The sequence below is a fragment of the Corvus kubaryi genome, unplaced genomic scaffold, assembly GCF_017639235.1.
Source record: "Corvus kubaryi isolate FWS band 111438036 unplaced genomic scaffold, C.kubaryi_AGA036_p1.0 37256, whole genome shotgun sequence".
Taxonomy (NCBI): domain Eukaryota; kingdom Metazoa; phylum Chordata; class Aves; order Passeriformes; family Corvidae; genus Corvus; species Corvus kubaryi.
In genome coordinates, this window is record NW_024581076.1 from 5,240,595 (window position 1) to 5,261,180 (window position 20,586).

Genomic DNA, 20,586 nt, shown 5'->3' on the forward strand with positions numbered 1-20,586 from the left:
TCATCTGCATAAGTGAAAAAGGCAAGTTTTTTTGTTGTGTTTAATGTTCACGCTAATTAGGGATGACACAGTGATGTGGAGATGGAATTCATATGATGGATACATTGTCAGAGTTCACATTGTTCCAAAAATACCTGTTGCTGAAATGTTGACTTTTTACAACAGGGCAGAAGTCTCCTAAGAAAGACCTGAAGTTGAACAGAGAAGTTCACAGCACAAGAAGTTTCACCACAAATCTTTCCGATGTGACAAAGCTACAACCCATGGAAAATCACTGGAAAGGAACCCAGTCAGGACAGCTGTTATTCCTCCCCTCCAGTGTTTCCTCTGAATCCTATACTGCTTCTGAAAGATTCAAATGATAATTTATTTTCTTTTTTTTTTATCAGAAGCCACTTACCCACATCCCTACCCACTATAACTTGCACTGAAGCCATGATGGTTTGTATCACTCTCCTCCTAGCTGAAGCCAGTGGGCACAAGCTTCCTGATCCCTTCCTCTCCAGAGTCACCTCAGAGCAGAGGTACGCCCCACACTCATGGGAGCTGACAGCCTCTGAACAGACTTGAAATTTCTGTGGCAGTACCCATGAAAATCCCCTGCCCTGAGAACTTCTCACAGAGAGGATACGTGCATGCAATGACAGCTCATCTTTATACATGTTTGTAAATTTATATGCGTGTACTATAAAAGGGTTAAACTCTTTTGCAAGTCCCCACCAAAGCTTGCCACTGCAGCTGATCCATGCAGGGTCTTGCCCACAGCATGTCTCCTACAGGAAGCCCACCTAACTCTTTCTCTTTGCTGCCACAGGCAGGTTTTCAGACAGCCCCTAGAGCTTCTTCTCTTGGAAGACTCATCACAACCATGATGTTGTGTTGCTCTGCTTTGTTATCTCACTGCTCTAAAGAGTCTGCTTATATGCACTTGGCAGTCATGCTGGTTTTGGCATCTCCTTGAAACCCTGACACTGTTTCCATTTCTTCCCCCAGTGTTCATCCCTCATAGCATACTAGAGGGGAGAGACCCTCAGGCTGAGCACAAGGGCTGAAGGAATACCGGAATGCTTGCAAAATGGTCACTGTCACCTTGAGGAAGGACCTCAGGAATAGCAGAGGGGGAGAAGAAAGCAGACAGCTTCTTTTTATTCTTTTTATGGCATCACCTGCAGGTCTAAGCCCTTTCTCAGAGGTTCTCTTCACTCCTTCAGGTCTGTGTGGGCTGCACCCAAACAGCAGGTCTGGGTGTCCCTGGCTGCCACTGTGTCACCCTGCCTGAGCAAACACACCTGGCCCTTCAGCAACTCTCTTGGGTTCTTGCTTGGTTTCTTATTTCAGGGAAAAAAAGTGAGTTCCTTGATGAAAAATCTCCCTTTCTCAGGTATTTGTTATGCTATGGTCCCTTCTCTTTTGCACTCAGACAAAACTCCCATGTACTAGGTCCTTTTGGAGTGGGCCTTTGTATCCCAGTCCTGCTGCCGTTGGTCCCTTCAAAAATTATTTTTCTTGCAACACTTTGTTGAGCCCATCTTTCCCTTGGTATTAAATTAATTACATAAAAATACTGAATCAAATGAATAATTGGTTACTCATTATATACTAGTTCTTGAGTTTCCGATGTACTTGTTAGAGTGTTTAATTTTCTAAGCAATTTACAAAGGAGCTATAACCCCTCAAGAAATTCACACTGTGGCATTCGTAGAATTTAAATTTGCAAAATTCATGACACAAACCTCCACCATCTGAGTGGGATCACTACTGTAGGAGAAGTAAGTTGCCATTTTAGTATATAATTTTTTGTCTTAGTATATAATTTTTTGTCTGTCTCCCTCGAGCCATAGGCTTACCACTGTTCCACAAAACTTTCCAGAAAAACTTTTGCATTGAGTCAGGCACAACAACCACAAATGGAAAATTTCAGCACAAACAGATATAAGCTGCAAAATCTACAAGATACTGAAATCAGTCTTAGAGAAGCAACAGGAGGAAATCTCAATTGGCATTGCTAGCCGGGCTGCACACAGCAATAATGCATGTAACTCCTTCTAGAAGAAAATTCTAGCATCATGCTGAGTCCAGATATCTTGCAGTTCCTTTTAAAAATTGAAATTTTTCTCAGATAGAACCCTAGATTTTTTTATTTTTTTTTTAAAAAAGGTAATGTGTTCAATGTGGCACCTAATAGGCTTTGTTTAGTGTGCACACAAAGACTTGGGCTGTGCATGCAATAAGCACAGAAAACATGAGAAAAGTAAGAAAGAGAAATACACTCTACAAATAAATAAAGCCGCTTGCTCTTAATGTACCTTTCAGCAGCACCATTCTTCTGTCCCATGGCAGAGTTAAGGTGGGGTCAGGTTTAGAGCCTGGGTCCCAAGGTTCTTCAGGGCTGGAGGTCCCCCTACATCTTGCTTGGTGGAAGAGTTTGAGAGATAAAACACTATGGTCTAGATAAAACATGCCTGGAGAGAAGATGGAATTACTGCCTGTAAAGATCTGAACTTGTTCAGAGTGGTGAACAATTAGAAGTAGTATTAGAATGGAAAGTTTGAACCTAAGAAAATATTTGCCCTCAACAATCTTTAAGTGTCAGGCAAAGCTAAAGAATTCAGCCATTGCATGTTCTCTATCAAAGTTAGATGTACTTCTGTGCTGGCAAGAGGTAGACACAATTTCAACAGGGAAAACATGCTATCACAAGGACTTCTTATTTCCTCCAAGGGAGGAAAATGCTGCTACACACTGCTTGCTGTGAAACTTGCCTTGCCTCTAAGAGCTGCCTGTGTGCAGCGCTCCAGGTTTCGCAACCACGGAAGCATTCCTTGGCAGAAGGTTTTGTTCATCAAACACGTAATTCTCTGTTCATTTGGGGTTACCCCGGGTTCCACCCCTCTCTTCAGAGCTGCTGGAAGCCCCTCACAGGGCTCCCCACTTGGGCTGCCAGGCAGTGGAGTGAGCAGAGGGAAGCTGCTAATGCAAAACACTGCTCCCAAGCTTCCCTTCCAGAGCCCAGTGTCAATGACAGCCAGGACAGGTCACTGAAGACCTGCTCAGCTCTGTGTCGAGGAGCAATGGCTGTGTTATCAAGGCTTGGTCTCCTTTCCTCCTGTTGTTTCCAGCGAGCAGGAGCACAAAGCGCATTTTTGTCATCCCTGTTCCTAATGAGGAGGCTCTTGGGAAACCGGGGGAAATCTGCACTATAACTTCAGTGGATGCACTGGATTTGTACTACAGGTAAAAGCCTTCTTTGCTCCCACTAGTGTTTTATGCCAGCTACCCATGTCATTAACTCCCTCTGAAAACCCTCCTTGATTCCAGAACATGATTTTCCACTGCACTACCACCTGCAGTGACTGCAGTAGTTCACAGTTCCTAGGCTGCATGCCAAAAACTATCTCATATCTAGATTTCCCTCAGAATGCCGAGTTTTCCAGTAATTTTATGCAGATGGAGTACGGATTTCTTCCCTTTCCTGAAAAGTTATGGACATTTCTCAAGAAAATCTTGCACAAAAATAGGGCAGTCCATGAAGACGTGAATCCTGCTAATCTCCCATAAAAATGCCTTATTTGAGCCAAATCAGCCTCTGTTTCCCTCATCTTTACCTATTCCTCCAAGTAGGATTGCACTTGGTCTTTGAAGGGCTTTGCACTACAAATGGTATCTGCACGCTTCACTTGAGTAACACTTGCTTTGGGGATTTTTCTCAATGCTTTGGTCATTTTGTCCCTTCTTCACCCACAACCAGGTATAGAAGGGCAAAACCCATGAGTTTCTTGAAATTCAGGTCCAACCGGCTTGGCCACAGTAGCTTCACCAGTGAGGCTGATGGCTTTTTATTTTAACTGTATCCCTACATGAAACACAGTTGCAAAATTTAAAAAAAGAAAAAGAAATTTCAAAAAATACCACCACAATTTTCTTTCCAAACTGGGGCAAGTCACTGTGGAAAAACACTCTGTTAACAGCATGAATCTCTTGTTCTGTGGCCACATCTGCACAATTTTGTCATGTAATTAGACCTTGGCTCTGGCCAGTGAGGGATCTATTAGCTAAAAGTTCTTCAGACAAAAGGAAGCTTTAGTGCATAAATTAATGCAAATCAAGCGTGGGCACTTCCCTCCCTTGATGCTGAGAGCTGTTATGTTCTCTGTGTTGCTGCAAGAAATGAATGCTCTGCTGGAGCCTGGGGACTATAAGCTGATGAGAGGGGAGACGAGGGCAAGGCAGAAGACAAGATCCAGGACCTCAGCTTTACAGCCAGCATGAGAAAGACGTACTCAGAAAATAGTCAGCATTTTGGACTGGTATCGAAACCACGCAGTGTGTTCACTTCAGATTCACTTGTAGGTAACACAGAATTCAAATGCTCGCCACTGAAAATGCCTTCTTCAGGTATGTCAGGAACTGAACATGCCTTGACAAAACAAAATGGGGATGGCTCAAATCTCCTTAGCAGCACAGCAAATTTCAGCTCCAAAACCCCAACAAGTCCCAACTGGAATACACTGCACCTCTGCAGAGGTGAGCAGTGTTGATGAGTCTCAGCTGCTGCAATGGCACTGGCTGCTACTGGTGCACTGGAGATCTGCTGTCCAGGCTCCCACATCAGGTTTTCACTGCAGCTGCACCAGGGACACACAGTCTGGAGTGGTTTTCCGGTCCCAGAAGAGTGTTGCAAAAAAGTGAACATATTCCAAAGCACACAGTGCAAGTCCTGTTCCTTAAATTGTTCACTTAAATAATTAGTCCAGGTCTGGCAATTGTAGAGCAGCTCAAATGGGATTATTTTTGTAGGTTGGTTTTTATTTTGAGAGAGTTTACACAAGTAAACCACTGTTTCTACTCTCCTTTTCCCTGTTTCACCCCCAAATGTCCTTTCACCTCCCATCCCTACCTTAAAAAAGAGCTGGTGCCAGTCTGAGAGGGAGTTTCCTACCCAAAACCCAAGCCAGATCTGTGCCAGTGCTCAGACAGGTTCACGGGCTCACCCAGCTCCATGAACAATGTTGTAGCTGGAAGAAAGTGCCAAGTATCCCAGAAAATTGGCTTCATGGTATTCCTTTCATGTCAGTGCTAGGCAGGATTTATTTCTTTGTTTATTTTCTTCACTGCTGCTTGGGGGATATTTACCCTTTGCTAGGCTTACATTGCTGGTCAGGAAAAGGACTCCCCAGGCAGCAGGAATTTGATGTCCCACAGTTTCTTATCTGCAACTCTAATCCAGCTTGTATTAATAAAGGTTGAAGATTATTTAGGGCCTCCAGTCTGCTGGCCAGTTACAGAGGGGATGGGAAATTCAAGATGGACTTACAGGAAAACGTAACACATGCAATTAGTGATTTTACTAATATTCTCATATACTTAATCTAATAAACACAGCACATGCTGTAATGCATACATGGCCCTGGTTACTTACATTCTCCATCAACAGTTTGCGTAAACAAATCCCAGCTGTTCGACTGCCTTTTCTTGGATTCCTGATGTTTTCCCAATTTTACCCTGGAAATACAGAGAAAATAGACACTTTGTAATGATGCTTTTGGCAGCAGCCTTCACCCATTTACTAGTGTGAAGCTCCCGTAGACTCCTGTCGCTTGACATTTCACACTCCACTCTCTGAGGCACCGACAGAGGCTTGGGTGCCTGGGAGCACAGTGGTGCAGCGGCCGAGGTAAGCAGCCAGGCAAGGCCCCAGGGAAAGGTGTTCCCAGCAAGCCTACAGGCAAATGTGACATGATCCTACATGGCTGAGGGGGAGCATCGGCATCTCCCTCCCACCCCTGTCCATTCACTCACACCTCCAGCAAACAAAACCTCAGCTGAGAGCCTGTGGCTGCAGAGTCCCCGTGGTGCGCACTGAGCCATACCCAGGAGAGCTGCACTGCTCCCCATGAGGCTCTTCCCACCTGGGTCCCCATCAGCCCTAGAAGTTACATGCCCGGTGAGACTCCAGAGAGGAGAGCAGCTCCTGGGAGCTCCGCCTCCTGAAGGTCAGGATGGGCTCTTGGCTTGCAGAATTAGTCATTTGATTAGAGCAAACAGGTTTGGAAAGATGTTCAGGAGGTCTTCTAGTGCATTCCTACTCCAAAGCAATCACTGCACACGAGGCACACTGATGCATGTTTGCTCAAACTTTCCCAAAAATCCTCCACTGATAATCTTGCAACCTCCCAAGGCTTAATTACTGTTATTAAGGGTACTCCTTGGTCAATCTTAGCCTGCTGCAGTACTCATCCATTATTCTTTGTCTCAGACAGACAGAGCCCTGGCCATTCCATTCCACCTTGCAGCAGTATTCTGGACTGTTGCAGGCTCTCATCCTGTCCCTCTCCTGCAGCAGCTGTGACTTGTTTGCAGTGCGTGGGGACTTGCGAACCTTCTCACTCCCTGCAGGCCTCACGTGACTGCACTCCTACTGTGATATGGTTTCTAAGTCCCTGGAGCAATGCCTACCTCCCCAACACATTCCTCCCCTACCTCCCCTACATCTCCCCCTTGAACAGGAGTTCTGTACAGCCACCTTCTTCACCCCTTACAGTTGCCACCCAGCCTGGCTCTACATGGCATGGAGGGAGCCCAGTGAGGAAGAAGACAGAAAAACCTGGGGTAGACTTTGTCCCCTGAGCTCCCTGCATTGTCCTTCCCACATCCTCCCATGGTAGCACTGGCTGTAGACCCCTGACTGAACTGCTATTCCCACGACTCCCTCTCTGCTATCCTCCCACATCTCAGTTACACGGTCCCAGCTCTCATGCTCGTTATGCACAGGTCATGTTTTCCAGTCTGCTGACTGTTTTTGTTGCTTTCTATTGGACTCTATCCAATTGGGCCACATCCTTCTGGAAGTTCAGTGCCCTCAGCTGAGCAGAGCAGCCCCACTCTGGGCTCACACTTGCTGAGAAGAAAATTCACTCCATTTGTCTTGCAGGCTGTAATTTGGTTGGTATTTCTCAGCATGGAGATGACCTGACGCCGCTGACTCATGCATTGCCTTTGATCTTTTATGACCCCCAGACCCTTCTCTGCAGAGTGATGTCAATGCAAGTATTTTTCTTCATGCAGCTGCTTATTTCTGCAGAAAGTGGGAGCTCATCCTTGTCTCTGCAGAATTGCATCCTATTTTTCTCAAACTATTTCTCCAATTTGACAAGACCATTTGTCAAGCTCAAGCGGTGTCTTCCAAAGTACTTGCAGCCTATTGCAGTTTGCTATGGCTTGCAAAGTTAATAAGCTTGTTATTTATTTTATAGACAACCATTAATAATGACCTGGCCCAGCATTTCCCTGCTAGTGAATTTCTTCCCAGAGGCCACCCTGTTCATTCTTCATGAAGTCTTTCTGTGGCAATTGGATTTGGTCAGGCAAGAGATAGGAGGAAACAAAGCTAAACTCAGATTATTACTCATTTCCCATCTGAGGGGAAAAAAAGTAGCACATAATGCATATCATCTACTTCATTTAGCAGTCAGAGCCAGTAGCAAGTCACAAATGTGTGTCCCTGTGCTGTGGGTGTGTCACACAGTCACCAAATCAAGATCACCTCCCATGTGCCAGCGTGCCCCAGAGAGGAGCTGAAAGATGGAAGGGGACGGTGCATGCAGTGGCTGGGGCAAAGATTATCAGCGAGCCTGGGGGAGACCACCAAAGCAGGACAGGGGTCAAAAGGCAAAAGCCATGGGACCATAAATGGGACCACAAAAAGAGAAAAGCTCTCTGGCTGCACCTTTGCTTGGCCAGCTGAGGACCTCACTTATATCCAGTCTGTCTGTTTCTCCTATCAACTCAAAAAGGTTGCCCAGCTCTCCCAGGTCCTCAGCAGTCATGGCCAGTCTCCTGCTTCGCTGCTGCGCTGAGCAGTGGCTCTCCTCACCCTGACAGCTGCTCTCAGATGAGACAGGAGCAGATGGCAGCAGTGATTATGGAGGCTGCATTACCCTATGCTGCTGCAGTATAAACTCTCTCATTTCCAAAGCTAGGAGCTACCCAGTGACTGCTCTTTCTGTAGGCTCAAGATTGACATGCACACCCTCTGCAGCTGCTTTCTGCTGGTTCTGTTCCTGCATGCTCAGGACAAAGGAGCTCAGCAGCACAGCCCTGTGCCTGCTGTGCCCATGGAGGCTCCTGGGCTCACAGAAGGATTGTTCCTCCTGTGGATATACCAAGGGATTTGCAATGACAGTAAAGAACCCCTCCTTTTCTGTGATCTACCTCCTGCCCTTGTACTTGCAATACCCTGTCTCACAAGGAGAATTCATTTGTGATTGAGGTATTTTTCTTGTGTGGTGTTTTGAGTTTTATTCTTCCTGTCTGTTTGCAATCAGCAAATGGGCCCTTGGAGTATAACAGCTACAAGAATATCTGAAACTTGGTTTTCAGACTGGAGGGATGTTATTAAAGAAGAATTTTGAGGCTTTGAAAACAAGAGTAATGGGGATTTAACTATTCAAATGTCCAAAGTTCCCAGACAACAGAGAAAATACCAGAAGGAAGTGCAAAGGAAGAGCTCAAAAGGATAAATCTGTGTGGTTTAGGAAAGAGAAGGGATGAGATAATGTCTGGAAATTGATTAAAGTAGAGAAGTGACTGTGTAAACTGGGAGGAAGAACATAAATCAGGCAAGAAATGTGTTCAGAATTAACTCAGAGGACAAGACCAGAGAAGAATTTTGCTGTCACAGTTATGGCAGTAACACTGTCATAAAACACTAGTTTTACACCAGTTCGGTCCCAAACAACATCTGAGCAGACGTGGCTTTTTCACAGAACTTGAGCGCCCTGGTCAAAGGAGGGACAACTTCAAAGGAAGATAAAGTTTCTGAAGGTCATATCCAGTCAAGTTTTGAAGATTTCTTTTTCTCCACAAAAAATCCTTTTGTCAAATTTGTATATTTTCACTCTTCAAAGTGAGCAAGAGCTGGCAGCAGTACATCATGCCAGGATAGCTATGGCTTTGCTTGGTATGAAATACCAACAAAACTGATAAAGTTCCCAGGACTCACCACCTGGAAGGAATTTCTTGGCAGATTTCACACACAAAGAGAAGTACTTAATTCTCAGTTAATTTTAATTCACTTTTGCATCCCCTATCCTCTCTTCAGAAAAACTCTCCTAGTGATCTCTCCAGGCTGGCTGTGGGGCACCACCACAGCTGCAGGATGCCCATCTCTCTCTGCATCTCAGGGCTAAGACAATGCTGTAGGTCTCTGTTGCCAGGTCCTCAGGAGTGCTCAGAGTAATTCCTGGCTCTCTATTCCTCTTGCTCACTGAAAAACCACGGATACAGACCCTGCACAGGGTCCTTCTCCATTCTTCCTACCCAAGAGCAATCTTCAAAGGAAACCTATGGGCTTGTGGACTGACTGACTGCAGGAGTGGCCTGAAGGTTATGGTGCTGGAAGTCCAGGACCAGGAAACACAAGTTATTAAGTTGTACTTGGGGAAGGGTAAAAGAAGATTGTCAATGTTAAACCATAAGGTAAAGGAGGCTGCAGGAGACAGTGAGTGCTATTATTGTGGTCAGACGGAAAAAATAGAAGTAACATATCTGGTGGTAGATTGCATGTGAAAACATGGCAGACAAAAAGCACTTTGAGGAACAAATGGCAAAGGGAATTAACACTATCAATGTTTCTTCACATCAAAGATTCAGGACCCCATCAGAAAATCTGTTGGACCAGCTGATATTATAATAGATCATAGCAGATATGGCCATTTTTTAATTATTTATTTGCTCAGTGCTCATAGTGGAAGAAACTTTGTGTTCAGATGGCTCCAGCCATTCTTGGGGGTTAGGGTTCTTAACAAAGATTAGGTAGAACTCAAAATTACTTCAGAAGAGATATTTAAAAAGTCACAGAGTGAATAGCAGTGAATGACTGAAGCTGATACTAAGTACCCTGGAGGTCTAAACTGGAAGAGCTAAGATCATAGCAGTGATGAATAATGTGTCATTTAAAATTACTGGAAAGTTAAACAGAGGCAAACGAGGTCAATTTTAAAAATTTGCTCCAAAGGTGATCTGCCTAACTACAGGCCTCTTATTCCAGCTTGGATACTACAGTGGGGTCTGCCAATCTGTGCTGCATCTATGTGCTGTGGCAAAGTCTTTGTGGGGAAACTGCAGGGGTGGCTTCTGTGAGAAGATGCCAGGGGCTGCACCCATGTCAGACAGAGCCAATGCCAGCCAGCCCCAGGAATTACTTAGCAAAGCTGAGCCCATCAGTGATGCTGGTGGCACCTCTCTGATAACGTATTTAAGAAAGGGTAAAAATCCTGCACAGCAGCTGGAGAGAGGAGTAAGCATATGTGAGAGGAACAGAGCCCATGGAGGTCCATGGGGGAGCAGAGACCTTTTGAGCCACTGCATCTGTTTTTAAACTGACATGACAGCAACAGGAGTACAATGTCAGTCAGTGTCAAAGGCTGACTGATGCCCTTGGCAGCACCAGAGAATTCTTGATACTAGGTCTTTTATCAAAAAAACCTATCTTTAGTTTACAGATGTGGGACGAATTTAACTGGTTTTATCTCCAATGACATTACAAAGGCCATTGCAAGAATGTTTTCAGCCCACACACAACGTAAAGTGACTGTTTCTCACCACCATCTAAGAAGGTTTATGTTGCTGGAGAAGGTCAGCGGAGAACACAGCTCCTGAAGAGTCCCACCATCTTAAAAATGGGCAGTAAATAACAAAATCTCTTCTGCCCTAGGGAAAGGGGGATCCACCTATCCTGAACTTAGGTATCTACAATGTCAGTGTGTACATGCAATGTCAATAAGGCTACTGCAAGCACTTCATTCTTTAATCTTGATGTTTTGGCTCTGTGATTACATTTTACTGTTCTGCCGATTTCTGATGATTTTGAACGCCTGCACTGTTTTCAAATATTTTGTCTTCGTTGTAACTCTCTGTTCTTTTTCTTTGCCATAGGGTGGAGGACTTAACTTGTCAAAAAAAATACAGATATTTCCTTTTGGTTTATATGTTTGCAAAATTACAGAACTGATCTTTGCTCTCCACTGGCCATCTTGTCTTCAGTTGCTGAGTCTAATGCTATCCTGTCTTCCAATATCTTGTTCAAAAGAAGAGAGGACATGTCACATATGACCCTACTGCTAGCTTCCATAGCTTGCCAGCAGAGACGTTGCCAGACTCACTGAGTTCAAACTCCAGCTTTCCAAAGTTACATAATTGAAAATCCACCCATCCTAAGCTTGCAAGCTGGTACTTTTCCTGCCTAACTAGAAACCTGCAGGTTAACTGAAGAGAAAAAGAAGCAGTGGGTGAAGAGCAAGAGCTTTCCCAGATGATAAAATGTTAATTAGCAGGGATGTTAGAGACATCACTGGATGCTCAGGGTATCAGCAGGTCTACCCAAAAGTACTCATTGGTCCTGCACTCCAGCAGCACAAATTCAGCTGCTGATACTGATCCCATCATTTCAATTTCAGTCCATTCCTTACTCCTAGAGCTGGGGAAGTTTTCTGGAGGGAAAGGGGTGAGGGAGAAGGGGAGGGAAAGTTCTTTGACCCACAAAGATTCATCACTCTGGAAGAGTTAATGAGAGAAAAGAGAGGGAAATACAAAGCTGAGATTAGTTCCTTGTTTGTTTTCTTGCTCTCCACCGTGAAGTTACAGAAATACGTCCAGTGTTCGCTTTCTCCCACAGGCAGTTAATTACTTGTGTGAATAGTTTTCACTGCTTCCTGCTGGAATATCCCAGAACCACCAACCCAGTGTCACTGTCTCTGCCACCTCCTCCCCACACAGCCAAAAGGAACAACAAAAAATCAGCTGAGCAGGGTTTTTTTGCAACCAAGATCTCCTTTCTGCCACCTACAGTGGCAGGACTGCTGGGGCTGGAGCTCAGACTGTTAGACAGAGAGGAAACAGGAGATGTGTGAAAGCAGAAGACTGAGAAAACAGGCCCTGTCAGTAAGAGGGACTCAAACAGAGAAAGATTTAGCTCTGTGAATATAACTACAAACTGTGAAACATCTCACTTTTTTTGGCTTTAGTCATCTTGGGGTTTCGTCACTGCTTTTCTTTAAGATTCTTGTGCAGGTCTAGGTATCGCTGACACTGCTCAACCCTAACTTTCCACATATCCTGAAAGCTTCATCATGCAGCCAACATGGTTAATGGAGAGGGTTGATAATATCACTCATTCACAGCTCTTCACTGGACACAGAACCTGGCAACAGCCCATTGCTCTTGCTTGTGTCTGCAGCCACTCTTATGAAGAAATCCAGTCTAGACCTCAAGCTTAGAAAGTTCTATGTCACCAGGAGTGGCAAAATATCCATGAGCTATCCATTCTCCTGACCAGAACCCTGACCACACAGCCCTTCATCCGTGTTGTTTTCTTTCTGACACGTTCCTGCTGTCTACAAGATACAATAACATAGTAGGACATCTTTGTCTTCATTGTCTCCTGTGGGGTGCTGTGAGCACCTGAGGACCTTTACAATTCTACCCAAGGGGTAACATCAGAGGGTTTCAGCTGAAAGCACCACTTCCCCCTTCACCTGCACTAAGTGGCTCTTACGGAAGTAGGTAATTCCATTCTTCAGTAATTAAAGCCTGGAATAACTTTCTCCCTATTTTGGCTGTGCTTACAGTGCTGGTATATACTGATATATATATGTGTATATATATACTTATGTATTATACTGCTAATATATGCTGCTATACTGTAGTATAGACCTCACAGGACAACTCTCCATGGTGACATCATCACTGACTCTTCAATGGACTGGGAGCAGCTCCTCCTACTCTGAAATTACTCACAGGATACCCTTGATATTGCTGTCAGCAGAGGTTTCTTCTCTGGCTAGTCCCTTTGGAGGAACAAGGAATGAAACAGGAAGTCACATCTGAGAAAGGCACAATAGCAGAAGTAGGGTCTGCTTCTGCTGGACACTCCCGCCCTCTCTGGATGCTCACACCTCCTAAAGATACATCTGGGCAGCTGGGAGCTGCACAGCTCCATGGGATGATGCAACCACATGAAGTTTTGCTCCCACTCCCCCGCCCCCAGTACAAGATGCAAGTAAACTGAAGTGAGTTCAGCAAGGGCCACACGAGGCGGGTGGCAGCAGGAGCACCCATCCTGTGAGGTGGACACACTTCATTTAGTCACCTACACTTAATGCCCGTCCCAGAGGAAAATGCAATGGCTTCCAGTGCAGGCACTTTCCTCAGCCTCAGTGAGATGGTGAGGAGAGAAGGAAAGCAAGGAGGAAACAAGTAAGGACTTCTACACAGCGAAGGACTGAGACTGCTTCATCTCAAGCTTTCCCTCAGCCCCTGAGAGGTTTCTTCCCCTTCCAGTCCTTCACTTCTCCTCCCACCCCTCTCTCTGTTCAACACCCTCCTTGCAGCATTGCCAGGACTCTCCTCCAAACCACCATCACCTTGGGGAATGATCCCAGCTCCACCTCCCTTTTCTCCCCTTGCATCCACAAGTTTTCACAGCGCTGTAAGTTCCCCAACCAGTGCATACCAGGAGGCCTCCCCACTGAGGGCAGGCAGTCAGCAGGAGCAGTACATAGCAACAATGAGCACTCCCTGGGAGCTTTGTTTACGCTGCCAAAGACTCCCACCCACTCTCCTGGCCAATAAATTCCCCTGTGAGGGCACCTCCAGGCACTGAGCAGGTTCCCTGTGATGCAGCTGCTCATCCCAGCCATCCTCTGCCTGCTGGGCTCCTGCTGCCTCTGGGGCACTGAGTCACGGCAGTATGAGTCCATCCTCATGGTGCCAAATGGAGGTCCCTGGGGCTCTTGGGGGCACAAGCAATTTTGCCCCAGTGGCTACGCAAAGGGATTTGAATTGAAGGTAAGTTTTGACTTCTTCAGGGTGGGGAAAAAACCTGCTGTGGGACAATGTTATTTTGTTCTGGTCATAGCAGGGCTGGCCACAGCACCTTGCTCCATCACAGCAGTTTGTATTATATCTGCATCATGCAGACTTCTCAGCAAGAAATCGCTCCAGGCTCCCTGCCAGTAAGTGATTTCTTAGCAAAGGGGTCTCTTGGGTAAAAAAATACCTGGGGTTTGTACAGCAGAGCCTGTTCCCAGGTGGCTGGGACAAGTCCCATCTGCCAGCACCCCAGCTCTGGGTATCACAGCACATGGTGAGAGGGTGGGCATGGCCTGGGACAGCAGCTGCCAAGTACTCCTGTGTCCAGAGCCCTTATTCCACCACTTGGAGAAAAACAAAGGTGGGCAACAGCAAAAAGGGCTTCCTGAGAAATGCCGTGGAGCTGCCTCACAGCCCTGCTCAGCTGCACTGATGTTCTTGCTCTGTCCCCAAAGCCTCCTCCCCTCCCTCATCACGAGGGCTCGCCTCATCACCTCTTTTAAAAGGGGGACAGTGCTGACCTCTCCCATTTTCTTCCCCTCTTCTAAGGTCTAGCTCTACCAGGGGTTTTGGCTGTTTGGTGGTGACACAGCTCTGAATGGCATCCGCCTGCTCTGCACGGACGGCGCAGTCATTGAGTCCTCTGTGGGGTGGTGAGCAGCCTTCGCTTTCTCATCCTCCTTCAGGGCAGCAGCTTCTGGGAGCTTGAAGGGAAACCACTGCAATGGTTTCTCCATAGGCACCCCCACCCTCTGTGAAGCTGGCTCAACACCGTGCTTGAGGAGGTGGGTGAGTTCCCCTTGGCCACAAAGTGTCAAGGTTTCAGGGTAAAGGTCTGGTCCCGTGGAAAGGAAGAGTGCTTTGGAAAATTAAGGAAAGAGCATAAATTACAGACCTTAAACCTGTGCTTTCTCCTTTTCCTCAAATGCATACTTTGGAAAGTACATTAAGTAACAGGGACAAAGCAAGCAGCTGAAATTGCCAAGGGGTTTCTGCAGGAACAGGGCAGCCTGGAGCTGCTGGTGGCTGGGCATCCAGGGGATAGTGGGGAAGGAGAGTGCAACTGGTGCTCCTAGAACCTGCCACCCCGGTGTAGGTCCCTTGTCCCAGGACTGCCAGGACCCCAGGCAGGTTGTGGTGTTGTTTGCAGCACAGCAGAGGCTGGACAAGCCTTGGCAAGTTGCTTTTTCCTCTGGCAGGTGGGGAAACTGGACTGAGGCCCAGCTCTGCTCCAGCAACCAGCTGGTTTCCTTCTCACTGCGCGTGGAAAGGTGGCAGCACCTGCGAGACAACACAGCGGTCAACAACGTGAGGTTTGCCTGCTCCAACGGGACACAGCTGGAGGGCTGGGGACTTTCGGGGGGTCACTACAGCCCATGGAGCAGCAACTGCACCTCTGGGGCCATCTGTGGGCTCCAAACAAAGGTGGAAGAACCCCAGGGGAAGTGGGATGACACAGCTCTCAATGACATGAGAGTCTTCTGCTGTCATTAAACCTGACTCCCCCACCCCATGCCAGCGTCTACAAAGCTGCACAGTATTAAACCTTGAATCTGTCCTTGCACAAAGAGCAGTGTACAATTTTTTTCTGTCCTATTTTGTCAAGGGTAGCCAGATCCCATGGCTACAGCACTTCATAAGAAGGGTCTTTGTGTTTATTGTGATTAAGCTTTGTAAAATTTATAACCTACAAAATTCCTGTGAGGGAGCACAGGAGATTCCCACACCTGTTGGTAAGGCAGGAGGTGGGACTATTAGGGCTGAACAATGAAGTAGAAGAGGGATCATCTGCCCTGGCAGAAAGTGTGGTTTCAAAGGAGAGGAAGGGGAACTCTTCATCCTATCTCCATTTATAATGGTTAGGATGTGGAGGGATCACTATCAGACATCCATCCATCCATCCATCCATCCACAAGTAAGTTCAAATATACCATGCAGCTTGTGGTCCCAGCTCCATGCCTCTCCTTCCAGCCTTCTCAGCACAGCACCTCAACGTCTGCAGGTGCCCTGTGCAACAGAAGCACCCTGAGGATTTTTGTTCCAAAGACTGCAATAATTCACTTGTATTGCAGTTAGAAATGTACATAGGTACCTTTCCTGTACCCACCAGCATCTCCTTCAGCATCCAAACCTCCTGCTCAGTTCTCCTCTGGAGCTCATCTTTTGTGCCGCTTCCTGAGGTTGTAGGCAGCACCTTGTGAGTGAGGACTGTGGCCATAACGAGTGTTGGGACAGGGATCAGCCACAAACCCAGGTCTCACAGGGCGTTATGCAGGAACAGGTTGGTTGGAGAGCATTATGATGCACATGTGCAGGAAGGACTCGAGAAGGAAAGGAGCAAACAGCAAGGATTAGGAGAGTTCCAGAGAGAATTGCAAGGATTTCAACCAAACACTTTCCTCTGTCCCCGGAGTGCAAAGAGGAGGCAGAAATCTGAGAAAGGCATAGGAGGGAAGGAGAATATCCTCAACTCTGTGGAGTTCATACACTTTTCCCATGCTCATGTATTTGAAATTTGTTTACTACAGTATTCTCTCTGATAGGTAAGTCTTGCTTAGGAAGTTTGTGAATGGTCCTCAGTTACACCTGTGAGCTGAGACCTTCTGTGCACACACCTGAACACACAGACAATGTTATCTTTGCTTAATCCCTGCTGGGATCCCAGATGTTCCAGAGGTTTCTGAAGCATTAGCTGTACCACCATGTGCCCTTATGCATCCAGAGGGACTGCTTGCCACTTGGCATGCAGCCAAGAAAAGCTTTACAATAAGTATATTTACGAGTATATTTAACCCTTTCTGCCAAGTTTTTGGAAACAGGGGGTTGAAAGTCCAAGCAGTTATATTTTTACTGCCAGTTTGGTTGATTTCCACATGCTTTTCTTATTCCATACCTATACTGGTAAGCCCCACAGAGCCACCTATTATCTCAGGAGAGTACTAGATTTAAAATCAAAAGAGCAACACTAAATATGTGATCTGGCAATAAGGTCACACATCCTCATGGATGATTTCCAATTTTACGAGGTAAAGGCATCTCAATTTTTGTTACAGGAATCTCTCTCTACAATTAGATATAATAGGAAAATGCATAACTCAGCTTTTCTTCCAGAAAAAAAGGTTTCCCTAGGGCACTCTGAAATACACTGAGACAAAAAGATGGGATTCTTGTCATGAATGTCTCAAAGGTTTTTATGTTATCTTTGCATTATTATATCACTTTCATATTACTCATTACTCATTCACTTAAGGAAGTTGCTGTACAAAGCGCTTTACATGGCATTAAACATGAAAGAGTTTCTGTCAACAAGGAGGTTCCTGCAAGAAAACTAGTCTTAAAAGTCATTTCATGGTCTCCTCACTCAGCCCTCCCCATCATAATAAAAACATTTTATTGGGCTGAATCCAAATGCCATGGCAGATCCTCTTGAATAATAAATTTCCCAGTTTCCGGGCAGAGGAGATCTAACAGTGAAATGCTGGAAGAGTTGTCCCTGTCCATTACTCCTTCAAATTCATTATTTGACTAGCGTATATACTAGATTTTGTATGGTGTATGTCACTAATCTACAACAGTGACCCCCAGGGCTTGTCACAGTACACCAGAACAGGGCAAGGCTCATGTCAAGCACTCACTTCCTGTGCACTCACACCAGCATGTGACCACTCTTCTCTCAGGAAAACCTGAATGGAATACCACATGGAAATCCAAGGCTTTTCAGTAATGGTCCTACTTCTTGCATGATTACTCACCCTGATGTACCAGCATGGGCTGGTTGAGATGTTTAATCTTGCATCCCTCACTTCATACATGTTTTGCCTTTAGGCATCTGTGGTGAAAAATAGCCAGCAGCGTCCACTTTTCCCCCACTTTTCACTGGGCAGAACATGCACGGAGCTCAAAATGATATGTAAAGATATTCACAGCCACACTTCCTCAAAAGACACAGGTGATGTGCAGCAGCAACTGTTAATGAAGTAACACCAGTTATTCTGGTGTTATATCCATGCTGGCCTGGAGCACTGCTCAGCACAGGTACCCAGTATCCAGAGCCCAGGCAGCACTAGGCTCACAGCTGTTCAGAGCAAGCCCACAAAGAGATAGATCTACTTTTGTCCTTAGCCCTCTCTCTTCAGGGCTCAGCACTGCTTTCCCACTGCTCCCACACATTCTTCTGCATAGAATTTTTATGCAGAACTTTGTGCTTCCTTCTGTGCTATATGCAGGATAATGCCTGCTTTCCCTCAAACCTCACTCACAAAAGACAGAGCCCTGTGGAGAATGGGAGCGTTCCTGTGACAGCTGCTTAGAGCAGCATTCACATTTGCACCTGATAGCCCCTGTACTATCAGAGAGGCTCTGTCTCACTCTTACTGTCTGTTCTGGTGACAGAATTCATACATGAAAACCACAGTAATGGACCAGGGCTCCTGTGTCATTTGACATTGTGCAACCAGGGAGCAGAACAAAGGTCCATGCTCTAATCTTTGCTGCAACTTGAGCACACACATTAACAGGCATCCTCTTCACGTGCTGAGGGAGGTGACAGTGCACTTCTTAGAAGCCACAGTCCTGTCCTCCAGCTGTCATGACACCTGCAACACCCTTCCTGGAGTGAGAGAATAAATATGAAAATAGAGCAGGATGAAAAACACCTTGGAAATCTTCTTAGTGTTTCTCCCAAGAGTACTGAAGGAAGACACAGAACTTTTTTACCTTCTCCATTCTCATTCAAACGTTTGGTTCCCCTGGTGCATCTGCAGCCTTTGGACATCACTGTCGCATGACACAGCTGAAATAATGAATACTAAAGCTGGGAAATAGCACTATTCAAAGCTTTGAAAAATGTTCATGGCAGATAACAGAGACTCACTTCTAGGTACTGAGCATTTCAAACAAACTACCTCTGTAACGGTGGTCAGCCCCAACAGTCTCTTGGAAAGTTTGTTTCCTCCCTAAAAGCAGCAGGGGTAGGACTCCACTCTAAGCTGCACTGTGAGATGTTGCAGCCTAGAAGATCTCTGGTGCTTATCAGCATTCTCATCCTCTGAGACCACCACATTCCCTTCAGAAAAACTGCAAAGTTTGAACTTGGCTCCACCTTAAGCAAATGTCCCCAAAGTTCAAAACTCTTCCAAGCCAGCTTATTTCCTCTAGAACATCTTTAATGAAGTATTTATATTTTCCTTGAAGTAGAAATACTGTATCTGATTTTATCTGTTATTTTTCATTTTAGTAGGAGATTTGGTTTTGCTTCCACAAGTGTGTCTTTGACCTGTAATAAAATCTGTACTGAAGTAATAGCTAATTCTGAACAAGTAAGTAACAATTCCAGTAAATCCAAGGGAGGGTACAAACAACTACATCCCTCTGACCTTTCTGTGCCCCTTTTCAGAAGCAAACATGTACTTTGGGCAAAAGAACAGGTACTTTGAGCAAAATTTCTTGTGCTGTGGTTCTGCAGGGCCATAGCAGAGTGCTGCCTGTACCCACATAATTAGAAGGAAGGTTAATGAATTGATAAGCACATGTTTCCAGTGGAAAATTCAGATAGAAAGCATATTTAGGTGGCCTAACAGTTTATTAAATTAGATTATAATAGACACTTTGCTCTTTGGAAAGTGTCATTTCAAGATAAATTTACCTCTGGAAAGTCCATTAGTAAAAGAAGGGCTGTCATCTCTACTGATACAAACTAGTGTCAGCCATTATTTCTTTTGGTATGAATATTTTTCCCCTTTTTTCCTTTCTATCCCTTGATATTTTATATCTTCTCTTTGATTATCTAGCAAAAATAGTGTTCAGCCTCAGCCATGACTTCAGATACACACTTTCTAACACTTACTGCTGTATTGGAGATTTCCTTCTTCTGCTCAGCTTCACCAGTGTTTGCAGGGACATTTCCATGAGAGCAGCCACCTTCCTTGTGCAGGATTCAGCAGCTGATGTAGGAATAACCAGTCTACTGTGTAGCTTCCAAATGCTGCTGAGCCTAGGAAAGAGGAGTAGAGGGACCCCACACCGCCCATGCCAGTTCACCAATACCTACATCAGGTTCCCTTGGATGTCCACGAAGAAGCTGAAGGTGGCCTTGCTGAAGAAGAGGAAAGTACACATGTCCAGGGAGGCTGTACCCTCACTGCTGTGCACAGGGACCAGCTCCAGCACTGCTGCCCTTTACACCCACCTGGACCTTTCACGACCATTTCAGTAGCTCACTTTACCCAGAACATTTTAGCACAAGAAGGGAGAGTTTTTCTGCCTAAGCTATGTTTTCCATGCAGCTGATTTCTCTGAGGGAAGATGAGGTTTCTTCCTACGGTTTGAAGAGATAAGGACATCTTTTGAAAGCTTCCTAGTACCAACCTGCAATGGTGATACTCTGAGAGGAGCGTCTTAATAGTAGCAAAAACCATCACCTCTCATTCCTCTTCTCTCTGGAATTATTTTCAACTATATTTTTAAAAAATTAGAAAAATTATTATATGAAGAAAGCACTTGCTGTTCTCATGGTGCTTTCAAGTCTTACATCTGGTTTTACAAGAACAAGACACCAAGGCGGTGCAATAATTTCATCATCTTGCTGATATCTGTGTCTTGATTGCAGTTGTACTACATCTACCAAAGTCTCATTATGCAGGTATTTTTTGCCATTTCATCACAAAGGCCTGTCAAAAAACAACTACTGTCTAAGCACCCAATTGCCCTTTTTCTCTA

At 45.5% G+C, this 20,586-nt stretch overlaps 1 protein-coding gene across 1 annotated transcript; it reads left to right on the forward strand.

Moving 5' to 3' along the window:
* Window positions 1–5,150: 5,150 nt before the first annotated feature.
* LOC121662564 (vitelline membrane outer layer protein 1-like) lies at window positions 5,151–15,437 on the forward strand. The gene is given in 3 exon segments (XM_042023828.1): window positions 5,151–13,845; window positions 14,419–14,522; window positions 15,069–15,437. Coding segments are annotated over 3 exon segments (570 nt in total). The 5' UTR covers window positions 5,151–13,674; the 3' UTR covers window positions 15,364–15,437.
* Window positions 15,438–20,586: the final 5,149 nt, after the last annotated feature.